At 39.6% G+C, this 15,390-nt stretch overlaps 1 protein-coding gene across 2 annotated transcripts in view; it reads left to right on the top strand.

Annotated features, from left to right (window-relative positions):
* The window catches only part of SCARB2 (scavenger receptor class B member 2), a 58,450-nt gene that overhangs the window by 611 nt on the left and 42,449 nt on the right, over positions 1–15,390 (top strand). Inside the window, exon 1 of one of the 2 annotated variants that reach the window (XM_039845490.1) lies at positions 59–94. The exons of the other annotated variant lie outside the window; for it this stretch is intronic. Within the exon in view, the coding sequence (XP_039701424.1) occupies positions 74–94 (21 nt within the window). The 5' untranslated portion in view covers positions 59–73. Of the gene's footprint in view, positions 1–58; positions 95–15,390 lie in introns of those variants that run through there. 2 annotated transcript variants of the gene reach the window in all.

Below are 15,390 nucleotides of genomic sequence, written 5' to 3'. Positions count from 1 at the left end.
CATCCCCGCCCTCCCTACACCCCTCTCTCTGTTGGGCCCAACTTATTTCCTTCTCATTTCAAGAAGAAGCTAAATGAAAAACACCACAGAAGAGGCAGGTTTGTTGGCTGCTTGCTGTGGCCTTTGAAGTGGTGTGGGTCTGGGCGTGAGAAGCAGACGCGTGGTCTATTGTGTTCTTACTTTCCTGGGCTGGGCAGAGCCTTTGGTAGCAAAGCCAGGCCTCTGGGCTGGGTGACATTTCAGTCCATCAAAGTCTGTGCCTACCCACTTACTAAGCAGCTTGGTATCTTGTACTAAGTCTGTGCTGCTTTGTCTCACCATGGATTCTTGCTCTTTTCAAAGAGCCATAAGCTTCAGGCAAAGATGTATTTATTGATTCTTCAAAGTGTGGGAATCTCTCTTTTCTCTCTAGATGTGTGGGCTGAAGAGTTAGCTAGTCATTTCAGAAGACTTCTCCAGTAGTTGACTTCACCGATGGTCATTTCTTCTGCCCTTTCATCCACTGTCACCAATCCGTATGGAAAGAGGAACAAGAGTTACTGAGATCATTAAAAAAAAATCATTGGAGCAGCCTTTCTTATTGGTACTCATAACTTCATGCTTAATTGCTCTCACTGGTTTGCATTTGCTGCTGACTGGATAAAAAAATCCAGGCCTAGTCCAGATTGATTACTGCAAGTAAAGTTGTCTTGTTCCAGGTGGCAACTGACATGTTCCTTTAACAGAGGTTTCCAAAAGCCACCATTTACTTGAAATCTGGCAGTTAAAGGCAACTTATACCATGGGAAAACGTAACTTAATTTTTTTAAAGCTTGCATTGCCAAGGGAAGATGAAAGCCCATTCTCTGAGCTTCTCAAAGACCATTGTTTTCCCTGAGTACCAATGTTCAAGGATGAAAAACTGAACTGAATCTTCTCCACTCCTGTCCACCTGCAAATCCACAGCAAGATTGTTTAAGGATGTAAACTCTTGCTTGGGTAACCAGAGTTAAGCAATCTAATTATAGTCAATATATGAATTTTCTTGTGTGGCTTTGAAAGGCTGTTACAAGAAAGCCCTATGAGATGAGTGATCCCCCAGTGCCTCAGATATTACCAGCCCCCAAATACTCTGTGGCTCTCTACTTCCTGGGGGTCAGGGGTTGGCTGTAAGGCAGCTTGGCGGGGGCTTGAGTTTGCATTGCTTTTTGGTGATTGGCTTTTCACGTGCCATGGGATTACAGACTCTGATCCAAATAATAAATTATAGTACAGGATAAGTGGACTTTCAGAGTTGCCCAAACTTGTTAAGGAATACTGCACAATGTAGTGTATGGAACCAAATGACAGGGCTAGTTTCAGGGGACAGATATGGGAATATCTTAAGTCAACCAACGGTCACATGTTTCCATCATTACCATTTGCTCTCGTGAAGCACTTGTAGGGTGGTAGCATGGGATAGTGGAAAAGAGTAGGACTCCTCAGGTCAGTACTCCTGGGCATGAATCCTTGCTCCACCATGTATTAGCCGAGTGACCATGTGCTAGGTAGGTGCTTAACCTTTATTGATTCTTGGTTTCCCCATCTGTAAATAAAGATAATAATGACTCACATAAACAGAGAGATTAGAAGCGTTATTAAGGAAAATGGGTGTAATTTCATGAGATATAATTAGTGCTTTGGAAATGATAACAGTTTTAGTTTTGCGAGAAGCCGCAGAAGCAAAGAAGATTTAGAAGCAAAGAAGATTTGAATACATGAGATTTGAAGTCAGACACCCTGTGTTCAAATCCTAGCCTTGCCATTTACAAGCTTTTTGACTTTGAGCAGGTTACTTAACTTCTTTGAGCCTCAGTTTCATTATTTGGAGAAGCGAGGATGTTAGCTGTCTTGGGCACAGTGCTGCATTTACTGTGAAACTCACAAAGCTTAAGCTTTGGGCCTCTCACTTGCACTGGCCCTTCTAAGGCCCTGTACCTAATTCTCTATGCAAAATTTCCTTTTTCTTAGGAAGGGCCTCCTCATATTGTATAAGCTACACACAAGCCCCAGATCTGCCTCTGTGTGTGTGCTGTTGTGAGACTAAATGAGGTCATCTATGTAGAACGCTCAGCACAGTATCAGGCATAAAATAGGTGATCATTTGTGGCTACCGTAATTATTCCGTTAGTATTATTATGGAACAATTCATAACTTGACTTTATTATAGTTGTAATATAATCCACTCTAATACTCCCAGTTCTTAGTGTTTCATTTTAAGATTGTCCATACCTTAACTTGTCTACATCAAAGAGCAGAGAGGAAAGAGATGAAATTCAAAAGAGTAGGTTTGGCTAATTGCAAGAAGCTTTGTTACTAAATTCCTATCAGAAGAATTTGCCTCCGTCTACGGCCAGGCCACCCTGAACATGCTGGCTCTTGTCTGATTTTGGAAGCTAAAAAGGGTCGGGCCTGGTTAGTACTTGGATGGGAGACCACCTAGGAATACCGGGTGCTGTATGTGTAAAAAAAAATAATAATAATAATAATTTGCTCAACTGATAATTGTCTTTGAGTCCTGGGTGACCAGGAGGATTGAAGGGAGATTTTAATTTTGGCCAATGAATAGAGTGGAAGAAACCAAGACAAGTTGGTTCCATTGTTGGCCTCCAAGGTTAATGCTTTGTATCGAGCAAACCCTGTAGTTGTTTCTGCTTCTATTTTCTCAATTGCAAAAGAGGCATGGAAATGCCTCCCTTTTTGTCTGCCACACTCACTTCCTGGGGGATATTCTGAGCAATAAGCAGGTCGTCCCTGTGAACCATTTTGACTTCCCTGAAGACAGAACTTTGTAGAGATCCAGCAATCTCTTTTCCTCTGTGGATGCTAGAAAGGCAGGATTTTATATCACATTTAATTTCATTTGGTAATCCCACTAAGTGCTGTGGTACTCAGCACAGTGCCTGGTACATGGTAGGTACCTAGTGAACGCCTGTTGCCTTACTAGTGATCGTTTTAGTTGAAAGAATAGTGTCCTGAGAATCAGCAGAATGTGGGTAAAATTCTCTTTTCTATTACTAACAAATACTTGGATTGAGTTGAACAAGCTGAGTTGCAAATTATTGAACCCCTCAGAACCTCAGGTTCCTCATTTTGAAAGCAGGGCAATAAGAATACTTTAGGGTTGTTGCAAGAATAAAATAAAATGATTGATGTAAAGCATCTAGCACAGTCCCTTTCACAATGCCCAAATATTAATTGTTATTGTTTCTGGCTATTCTTTTCTCATCTAAGAACCAAAGCTTATATAGTAGATAAGGTTCCTTCTAGCTTCAGACTTCTGACATTCTATGACACGGGCATGTGATTGCTGCCTGAGAACAACTATGTAGCTCAGAATATTAAATTTGGCCTTAGACTTGCTGACAGTTTGAACATCTCCTAGAAATGGGGTTGCAGGGCTGGCTAATAAGAGATGGGCTGGCAAGGAAACTGTGAGAAGGAATGAGACAGTTCATGTTTTGCTTCCTATTCACAGGCCAAGGAAGGACGATAGCATTAGGTCTCAGGGATGAGATGAACAGGGCAAATACACTACCCTTTGCCAGAACCTGAGGCTCTGGGCTAGTGAGTACCAGCTGGTCTCTTTTGGGAGCCTCAGCAACTGTGGAGCTGTTCTACTGATGCCTTAAGAAATATAATCAGTGATCATTTTACCAAATATCATGGATTGGTGAATCCGTGTGAGTCTTCTTTTTAAAAGTCAAATTAGTGAAATATTGTTTTTTATGTAAAGACAACTAAATATAATCTTAAAAGGCTCCCTATTGCATATCTTCCTTGTCTCCCAGGTTGCCTTTTTTTCAGAATTACGAAGACTTAGAATAAGAAAAAACCTTAGGTATCACTTAATCTGTTATTTTATAGAGAAGGAAACTGAGAGTATGACCATTTTTAAAAGAATGATGGTAGGTAGCAATTACCTTCCATAAGTCACCTACTTATATAAATAACACTAGAAATATAAGTAGGTGACTTATGGAAGGCCACATGAAAAGGAAGGAGTAGGGTTAGGTGTGTAAGCTGGGTCTCCTAATTCACATTACCATTCCCGAGGATGACCATATGTCCCATTGCCTGTGGCAATTCTAGATTGTTTACAGCCGTTGTCCTGGTATAATTACTAGCACCCTCTTTTCTTTTAAAAGATTCCTGGTTTAGACAATAAATTCTATCCTCACACCACACTGTCCTCCACTTTTGGCATTAAAGAGGAACAGTGCTCTCTAAGGAGCTGAAGATAGGATTTTTTTTCTTTTTCTAAAGTTGCAAGAGGAAGCTCATAGAAATGCAAGCATGAGAAGTGTAGCATGATAAGGCCTTTGGAAGATCAGCAGGACCCAGCCATACTCTGCGCCTCCTTTCCTTCCTCTGCTTTTCCCACCAATCAGCTTCCTCTGCTGACTCCTTAGGCCCACGCTGTTTACTCATCTGGGACTTCCTTAGCCCCAGCCCTATGTGACCCTCCAGCGGCTGAGCCTCCCTTGAAGAGGCTTCATCTTGTAGTTTCTCCTTTCCAAATTTGTCACAGAATAATATGATTGGCTTAGCACAAGCAGAAATCATAGATTTATAAACAGACAGTATTCTTGCAATGTTCTTTAACTCCTAAGCAAAAGTATCCGGCTCTTCCCTGGCTTTTAGAAATGTGGTCTTGTGATATCAAAATCACATTATGTTTCTTTCAGCATCTTACTAATTCATTATTAATGATTAAGACAAGGGAGTAGACAGTAGTTTTCAGTATAGTCCCTAGATTCTAAAAACTGCATCTGAATCACTTATGGAGATTTAGAAAGTACAGACCCCACCAGCCCAACTGAATCATATTCTTTAGGCACAACGCCCAGGTTAAAGAGCAAACTCTGAAGTCCGTGACTGGTTTGGATGGTGATCGTGTTAGCCCATATCTTCATTCCTTGAGATGGCAGTTCTTTTTTTGATACCTTTGTATTTTATTCTTCATTTTTGTTTATTTTTATGATAAAAGATGCATGCCATTATAAAAAAAGTCAGCTATTAATAAAGCAAATTAATAAAGCAAAGATAACTATTGTTAATGTATTGTTGATTATTCCTCATTTTGATTTCTGCATGTATAGTAACATATATATTTTACATAAATGGGGTGCTTCTAGTCCCATTCTCTGTTTATAATTTCAGCTTTATTGAGATAAAGAGATGACATAAAGAGATGGCAATTCTAGTTGAGAATATTACTATTATTCTGTGAGTTCACATTAAAGGAAAGGTTTGGGGTCGCGGGCGGAGAAGATTCTTGCCTATGGAAAATGTTTTTGTTTTCTTGTTTAATAAAGCACAAGATTTCATTCTGTCAGGCCATAGCAACGGGGCCATCTGTTCTGCCAGACATTTGCTTGTTCCTGGGGAAGAATCAGCAGGTGGGATTATAAAATCATTAATGAAAACACAGGATGTTGGCCAAGTGACTAGGCATTTATGGCCTATAGCATCAGGACATATACATAAATATAATATATATATCCACATATATATTATATATTATATAAATTATGTACATAATGTACTAATGAAGGGACCACTTTTAATCAACACTAGTAACTAGCCAAAAGCAATTGAGGAAAATAAAGGCAAATTTCGGTGTTGCTCTCTACCTAAAAGCACTTTCAGTTAATATACTTTGGTGGTCATTTGTTTATTCAGCAAATATTTACTGAGTGTGGACCATCTACCATCTACATGCAAAACAGAGTGCTAAGAGCTATGGATACCATAGTACATGTGACATTGTCCCTACTGCTATAGAGCTTATAATCTAATTCAAACTTTTTGGCCTCAGGCTCCTTTACACTCTTAAAAATTATTGAGGACTCCAAAGAACTTATGTTTCTCTGGGTTATAGCTATCAATATTTATGATATTAGAGATTAAAAATGATAAATTTTAAAACACAAGAGAGACAAGCGTATATTCTATCAACTGTCAGGGAATTACATCATTACAGGTCGTGTAGCCTCTAGAAAACTCCATTCTACACTTATGAGGGAAAGAGAGTGAAAAAGGCAATGATGTCTTAGTATTATGAAAATAGGTTTGACCTTCTGGACCCCCAGAGAGGGTCTTAAGGACATCCAGAGGTCCTTTGACCACATTTTGAGAACTGCAGATCTAGTTTTCTTTTCATTAATTATATTATTTTTAGAATAATTTTTTAAAATAACATAATATCCCTGTTATATTTCTGTAAGACCAGTTTGGACACTATATTATTAATGTTTTCAAACCGCCAGGATTTTGGTTAGATTGTTATACATTTATATGTCCTTTTGGTTTCTCCATTTTCGTGTTCAGTGTTAATGATAGCAGCTGGGCCCTCAGTCATGCAGGTTCAGTGAATCTCCTATATTTTCCTGTGTGTTAATCAAATTAGACTATAATATTAGTATCTCCATAATTGAATTACTCAATAATTCCCCACTAGTCTCAGCCCTGCCAGTGATTTTTAACCCATGTGACATAATTTAGTACTTAAAGCTAGCCTGAAAGCGCTCTATGAAGGTAGAGGTCCTGCCATATTAGCTTCATATTATCTTTCCAAACCGCCAAATGAAATGCCATACAAAGTAGACGGTCAGTATGTGTTGCTTGGATGAATGGAAGGATGAATTGAGGAAAACTTAGATCTTTGAGAAGAATTTTGTTTGCATGTTCTTATTGTTTAGCTTCACATTTTTGTTCCATTCTATAGTGGTTGCCTCACTAATAGTTTATAACTTTAAAATCTGGAAACTTCATCCAAAATCTAGATTTCCAGCTTCTCCTGAAAACATGTGGATGCTCTACCGTGCTGGCCCCACGACAGTTCTGTGTGGCAGCAGTCTGAACAGAATAGAGACTGCCCTTCAGATGGGACCTCCTCCCTGTACCCACTGTCCTTCATGCTCCTGATGGCTTCCTGAATCTAAGGCCTAGTGAAGGCACCCTTTGTCACCATACTTGCTCTGTGGCCTTTCTTAGAGTAGAGAAATATCTGTTTGTATCTGACATTCTTTCCTGAAAGGAATATAAAAGGTAGCCTGAGGGGTCAGATCTTAAAAAAATGGACAAGCGCATACTTCTATGTAGAAGTGAATATGATTGCTGTAATTTGACATGCCAACAAATATACAGGCTCACTCCCACTTTCCTTATTTACCTTGCCCACGTGGCCCCTCCAGCATCAGAGCTTTACACCCTGTCTAGAGGGAAGGTGACATTGTTAGTAATGTTATCACTCTTACAAGTCTCATTTTAAGGATGTTTGCTTTCAACACTGTACCTCTAATAATCAAGAGTAATGGGAAACATTATATATATATTTATATATATAATATTTATATATATTTATATATATAATATTTATATAAATATATATATATAAATATATATATATTTATATATATATGGAGACATAAGCAGTGAAAACATCACTTATTTCAATCTTTGAGAGATGTAATCACAACCAAACCGATTGTAAAAGGACAAGACTGGCTCTACAAGTTACACATGGAACCCACGCATTGTTTTCATGGCCACACTTTTTATTTATTCACATCTTAAAATCCTCTTTCTCATCCACTTTTTTAACCACTCACCCCATATACACAGACATGTCCCCAATTTTCACCTGGTCCATCTGGTGGCTGCTTTTTCTCTCTTTAGGCGGCAGTTCTCAACTTTGGTTTCACATTTGTAATTACTTAGAAGCTTTTAATAAGTATTCTAGTGGGTGTTTTGTAGCAGGAGCTTTTTTGGGGGGAATAGCTATTCTACCATATTGGCCTATATGTAATTTATAGATGGAGTAGTAGTTTACACATGAACTAGCATTTCAGGTCATGTTAGCTGAAATTATTACAGTTGCCATTAAAGCCCAATAAGTGTAACAGTAGTGACATTTAAAAATAATAATAATAATGCTGCACATTCCAGAGTTAAAATAAGGTCAGAGAATAAGGGTAGAATGTTAAAGGCAGCTTGTATCTTTTACCTTAACAGAGAATATAAAAAGGTAAGTAGTAAAAATTACTACACGAGTCGAGATTGGTTTTTGCTTAATTTCAGGGAGAATTTTTAAAAAACAAAGGGAAACCAGCTGGTGTTTTGATAGTTGATGAGTTTTATTAATTTGGAGTCCAGTGAGAATCATCCACATGCTATTAGGCCAGGTTCTCAAAGATAGTCTGCATTATCTCTGGGTGAATTTAGACTGTGTAGATAGCAACATGGATACTAAAGTTGTGTTTAATTATTAAATAGCACTCTGTTGAACTAGAAGAACAACCAGTAGTACTCTTGAGTCCTGAAAATTTCCTTAAAAGTATTATTTATTGCCATCAAAACCTGACGAAATTCCCCGAGTGCTTATTTTTATCATTTGGAAGTGGCTTATACCAGGACAGCCGGTTCAACAACCCTCCTCCTCTTACCTTCTCAAACGAGCTCTACCAGGTTGACATGGATGTGTTGTGTCTTGTGGCTGTATCGAGGCATGTCAGTTCTCCTCAGAAGCAGCTAATCCAGCCTGTACCTAGGGAACAATGAGCGGTTGAGTGTTGCAGGTGCATAAAATGCCTTCCAGGGAATGACAGACGTTGACAGGTGATAGGCTGTGCCATATCATGGCAGGTCTTAGTACAGCAGATTAAGGACCTGGGATTTTATCCTGTGAGCAATGGGGAGTGTCTGCTCAGATAGGCGCTTTTGATAGAATGCTCTGGAGGCCGAGGTAGGTAATGGAATTGAAAGGGACAAGGCCGGAGAGAAGGAGACCATGTAGGAGAGTATCCACAGTATTCCAGTGGGTACAAGAATAGAAATGGAGAAGAGGAGGTAAAAATCAATAGGACTGAGTGATCGATTATAGGAGAAAATCGTAAGTCCATTTTTGGTCCCCTTGACTTTGAGCAGCCTGTGAGATGTCCAAATGGGCATTTTAGGATGGATCTATAAGACTGAAATAGTCCAAATAGTTTCAGGCATAAGTCCAATAATTTGGACTAAATTACTGGGCCTTACAGCTAATATTTCACTAACTGTCACATGCATGTCCATTTTGTGTCCTTAGCTAAATTTCTTCTAGAGAACACTGCCTATGCCTATTGGGCATATAGATAGCTCAATATATACATATTGACTAACTAGTTGAAAAATAAGTGTTTCAGTCTAAATGATTGTTTTGGCTGTTGACACTGCAGATTCACCACATAACTTGATAATCTTTCCAATATTTCTTTTGGTAATAGTGCCACAGTATTCCTGGAAAAATTCATCATGTTCTGCTTTATTAATAAACAATATCCAGAATTAATAAAGACTATCCAAAATCACACTGTAAAACTGATTAAGGACTTTACAATGATTTTGACTTAAGTGCGACTAAGGAACTGCTGATTGCACAGCTTGTCTGGTGTCTGTTACCACCACAGCAGAACCCTTAGTGAGGAGGGTCAGAGGTCCCTAAGCCTCGGCTTTATGTTTAGACTGAGCAGAGGGCTCCACCTGAACCAGAGAAACTGGCTCCTTGCCTTAGGTGGAATGAATGACTTCCTGTGCCCAACATTCTCCAGGCTTGAGGTTAGAGTTATTACTTGTTAGTCCTTATTTTGCAAAGCAAGACCCAGGGAGTGTGTAGTTGAATGCCCTGAGGATCTGGGACAGAAATTAGAAGTTTAAGATCAAATCTAAGCCCTCTTCTGGACAATAATCTGGCAGGCTGTCTTTGGATATATTGGCATAACCTGGGCAGAGCCACTGCCTCTAAACTCTAGAGCTCAGCAATTCCTTTCTTAGTTCCTCACATGTCAGTCCAGCACAAGAGTTCACCATGACTTCACACAGCTGCCCTAGTTTCTCTTCCTTCAGACAGAAGGTGTGGCTCCTCAGGAAGGTCTCAGAGCCCAAGTTATGGTTTCTCTACAGTTTCACGGTCTTTTTGGGGTTGGGTTGCCAGATAAAATACAGGATGCCTAGTTAAATTTGAATTTCAGATAAACAACGAATAGTATCTTAGTGAGTAAGTCTCATACAGCATTTTGATTCACTTCACTTTATCAGTTGTTAACATCCTGCCATATTTACTTCATCTCTCTCTGATATATACTTTTTCTTGAATTGTTTAAATACAAGTTGTAGACATCGCAGCACCAGAATCCTTCAGCATGCTTCTCCTAAGAATTAAAGCATTTTTGACATAGCCTTTATAATATTTGGGACATTCTTGGGCATCCCGTGTTTTCATTAGCTAAATCTGGCAGCTCTACCCTGAGGGTGTGGTGGGGTGATAGCTGCAAACCCATAGACTTGGACTGGGTCAGATTTGACATGATTTATTGGCACCGAGAGCTTGGGAAAGCCAGTGCTACTATTTCCTTATCTGTAAAATGGGACCTTGCAGGATCAGTGTAAGTAAGGCTTAGAGATCATGTACATTAAGCCCTAGGCAGCACCTGACTCCTGGAGACTCACAGTCAGGAGCAGCTGGCCATGCTAGTAATGGCAGTTGTCTTTGCCTAAGCTGAAAGGCAGGGGACAAAGATAAAAATAAAGAAGCAACTGTTTTAGAAATGTTGGCAGTTGTATTTATGACTTCCCTCTGTTCGCTCTTTCCCTACTTAGTGGGTGCATGCACACAGACACACACCATGCAGTCTTCTCTGAGATTTACAGTGAGTTCCTTGACAAATGTACAGCCATGTGGGGCGGAGGGAAAGAGACACATTAAAGGTACAAGAAAAGCCAGTACTCTTAAGGGCAAGATTTGAATGTAATAAAAGGTGGTTTGAGATTTATGTGGGTGTTGACTCAGCTAAGAGTGAGTAGCCAGGGAGAAAACAGTGATGGGAGTGGAGGCAGACAGTGAGGAGAACCCCAGGTTGTAACAGCATCCGCTATCACTGTGACTCTGACAAGATGTCAAAAATCATTTTTTTTACTGTATAGTTTTTCATTTGCTTTTTTTTTTTTTAGCTAAGGACTCGAGTCTACTAAATGTTTATTTCTATCCTGAAATACTTGGAGAGACAGGTTCAAGTCAGACTGTTGTAAGAACGACCAGTTTTACCCTCTCTTCTGGAAAGGATTTTCCCATCCCTCGTTCTAGAAATTCTTTCACTTGTCTTTGGACTTCTGGTTGCCTAAGAGCTAGGTACAAAAAAAAGAAAGATAAACTAGATTAGTTAACCATCTGTTCGTTCGTTCATACTTACTGGCTCTTTTGGGGTTCATAATCCTGAGGTAACTTTCTTTTACAAATAAATAAGATTGCAAATACTTTCTTACTCTAAAGCTCTCCACACACTGTCATGATGCTTGTCAGGAAAAGCTATTGAGGAATACAGAATGCTAAAGCAACTGTCCTGACAATAATAGGAAAAGAAATACTGTGAAGCCCTGTGTGTGGGATGGGGCTCTTGGAGCTTCTGTGGGCGAGGCAACAGACCACAGCTGATGAGGCATCAGCCTCGCCTTTGTTTCTTAAGAACAGAGGAAAGGCCTAGATGAAGCTGGTTCTCTGTATCTATTCCTTCTCCTTTCCCTGTAGGGTCTATTAATAACATTTTCCAGAATCTGAGTTACTTTCTTAGATTTTCATTTAAAAAAATTATAAGGGACAATTGTTTATTTCTGCTTACAGAAGTAGTTTATTTCTGTTGTAAAAAATTTCAAACAATGCAGAAAGACATAACAGAGAGAATGGAAGACCTCTTGTGATCCTTATTCCATAGGGATAAGTGCTATTAGATGTTTCTCGTGGAGATGTAGAGATTTTGAGGTTAACTAGACTGAAATCTTAAAATGATCTGTATTTCACTTCCCTAATGTTTTCATGCTCACAATTTAGCTGTTGTTCTTGTCCACACATACATTGTCCACACATACATATTTTACATTATCTGCTTTTTCCATTTAACATTGATCATGAGCATGTTTCTTATTTCCATATGGTTTTACTAATTTTAATGGTTGCTTTATTCTCCAACCTGTGAATTACCACAGTTTACTAAGTCATTCTTTTCCTGTACAACACTTTGGTTATTTTCAATTTTATGCTAAATCCTTGTTGCTTCAACCTACACTAAATTATATATGCAGGGCTAGAAGAGAGAATCATGACTAAAGACTTTCTCTTTGTTTTTTGTTTTTCTCTTATTGTCTGGGTTATCTGGATGTGAGCAGACTAATGAGAGTGCCATGATTCCTTTTTTTAATTCAAACCAAATAAATCCTAGAACCCTCTCATCCCCAACTTGAAGATGGCAATAATCAAAATCACAGTCAACAATTATTGAGCATTTTGAGGGTGGCCTGAGATAAGCACTCTCCGAGACCTTGTGGAACCCTTAGAATAATCCTAGCCAAGCCCTCCTTCCCACTTGGGCCAGTGTAATCTTCTAAAACACCTCTTGCCTGTCTGTGTCAATTCAAAGTAGGCGGCATGGCACAAAGATGTGTCCCATAAAAAACAAATCTGACTTAGGTAAGGAGAGACTGTTTGAAAGGATTATTGGAAAGGAGAAAGGACTATTGTGAGAGGAGGAGGGGGACTTACAGTAGGGAGAATCTCTTGACTGTGGTTTGTGGGAACCTCAAGGGTTAACCAAAGGTTTTTCTTTTATAAGGAGGAGTGAACAGGTATGGGAAGGAGAAAAACTTAACCAAAGCTTGGCTAGCAAGCATTCCCCACCCCCAGCTTTATTTATGCATGATTGACAAATAAAAATTGAGTGTGTTTAAAGTATACAACATGTTGTTTGATGTGCATATACACTGCAATGATTACCACAGTCAAGCTAATTACCATATCTGTCACTTCACAGTTACTCTTTTGTGTGTGCTGTGGTGACATCCTCTTAGCAACTTTCAAATATACAATACGGTATTGTTAACAGTAATCACTAAGCTGTACATTAACATTTCGTTCCCATTGATTGGTGGGAACAGGCAGTTCAGCTGATCAATTATGAGACAAAGAATGGGAGTCTGGAGGTATCTGGCCTTGTCTTAGATAAGAAAGGAGGACATCTGTGAATCTTATCTAAGTCCTATGGGAAAGGGTGTTTCTTTGCAGTAAGCCATTTCCTGAAACACAAAAGGAGGGGCTTCTGGACCTTCACTGTTTTCCAGGAGCATGGGCTTCTGGTGAAATTCACCATTGCCAGGAGCACAGGTTTGCAGTGAGTCTTGGAGTAGGAGGCTGGCTTCACCCCCCACTAGCAAACCTCAGACATTCTCTTAACCTTTCTGAGCTTTGGTCTACTGAAATGTGAAATTGGGAAAATGATTTTCACCTTATAGACTATTGAGGGGATTGGATTAGATAAAGTGGAGACATAGCACCTGGCTCTTGATAATGTTTTGTAGCTCAAAAACCTGCCATGGCTCCCTATTTATACCCGATACAATCTAGACTCCTGTGACCCCAGCCCACCTCTCTAAATGAATCTCCCTACTCGCTATAAAACCCACACGCAGTCACACCTACTGCTGTCCCAACTGCTGTCTTTTATTGTCTCACTCTCCACAGCCACTATCTTTCTGATTAAGTAGAGAGCTCCAGGAAAGAGGGTCATGGAGCAGGCAGGGAGGAAGGGCTTACTCTGTCCAGCTAGACAGGATAGTAAATCAACCTTGGCTGTCTATCAAGCACCCACCCTCATGACCTCTCTTTACTTGCCAAATTTTAATCATTCTTCCTGGCTTACTTTAAGCACCACCTTTGCCCATCTCAGTTCATGGAATCCATTGCCAGAACATTATTGAGATCATTATCTGGTATACTCATTGGCCATTTTTCACATGCTACTTTATATTGTGAAATTGCACACATGTATCAATATTCTCCTAAATAGAGGGTAAGCTCCTGGAATGCGGAAACCACATCTGTATTGCTGGGTATCTCCTACAATGCTAGCACATACATAGTGTTTTCATGACTTACATGCATAGTTCTATACTTTGCAAGAAAACTGTGGGTATACAGCACTGCTTTAAATAGGTGTTAGTAAAAACACCTATTGGTCGTGGAAGGACACAGTTTTCTTTCCACCCACAAAAGGAACTGGCTGCACTTAGCTCTTGAGGGTGCTGGATTACTGATAAGATGCACATAAGATAGATGTTAGTTCTACGTGTTTCTGTGATTCTAATGAAACTATTGCTTTCTCCGTATCTGAATGTGACTAAAATGGCCAGTGAACAGCCACTTCCTCTGGGTACACTTTTAAAAGCTACTTGGAATTTTAATTATTGAGCTGCTCTTACAAGACCTGGCCCTGTGGCTTTGCATTTGACCATTCATGGCTTTCTTCTGCTCTTCTCTTAAAGCCTCATAAGTTCTTCTCTCCCACCATCTAAGCAAAGTTGATGAAAGCTAGTGTGTAAGTTTTCTAGCACTATATTCTGTCAATTGAACAGATATTTCTCCAGGAACTACATTGTCCTAGACACTGTGGGGAGGATTAAAGAAAAAAAAAAAAAAAGCAGCAGCTGCTCTTTACTTGTAAGTCAGCACCTTCTTTCTGTTTGAGAAGCCAAAAGTTAACCTAATGTTACCATACTAAGCAGCTGCACTTTCTTTTTTCATTTTTCGTTGTTAATATCACCTGCTTCGTGTTGATTACTGTTAACTTAAATTTTTAGAAAATGTTTTCTTTCCTGACCACTTTTTTCCTAAGAAGTTCCCATATACTGTGTTACGGGGTTGAAAGGAAGGCATGATCCATCCAGTCGAAGGGGGCTTCTCAAGGAATTCATGGAAGAGGGAAAATTATTGCCCTGCCCTTTTGTGGATATTTATGGACAAGAAAAAGAGGTCCTTATTTTAATGAAATCAGATAACTTAAAAAAGATGGGCCTTCAAAATCCTCTAAAAGACAAATTATTATTCACATGTTATCATTCTCATAGTTAACATAGTTTTAGGTAGATTAAACACATGGTATATTTATACCCATTTTATTAAACTGTTGCAAGGTAGGGCGGGAGAGTGGAAGGAAGCTACACCGGGTTCCAGACCCAGCTCTGACATTAAGTAGCTGTATGATCTTCAGCACAGCCCCTTACCCTTCCCGGGCCTCCGAGTTGTATCTGGTCATCCTGAGGGTCTTAACAGTGATGTTCTCTCATTTGCTGGGCCTGACTTTCTCCCTTGCTCCTTCTCCTCAGATAGCCAAAACTCCTGTTTAGGAGATAAGATAAAAGACCACGAAGCTCTTTAAAAAAACAAAAAACAAAACTATCTAAAATGACTGATTAGGCTGCTCTGAGACTGGGGCAGAGGGAGGTAAATCAGTGTGGGGGTGGGAAGGGGGAGGGCTTCACCGGAGAGAGTCTGAGCTGGATCCAGAGGTT

This window comes from Pteropus medius, unplaced genomic scaffold (genome assembly GCF_902729225.1).
Source record: "Pteropus medius unplaced genomic scaffold, Ma_sr-lr_union100, whole genome shotgun sequence".
Lineage (NCBI taxonomy): Eukaryota > Metazoa > Chordata > Mammalia > Chiroptera > Pteropodidae > Pteropus > Pteropus medius.
The sequence above is the reverse complement of the archived record's forward strand: the minus strand, read 5'-3'. Positions and strand labels throughout refer to the sequence as shown.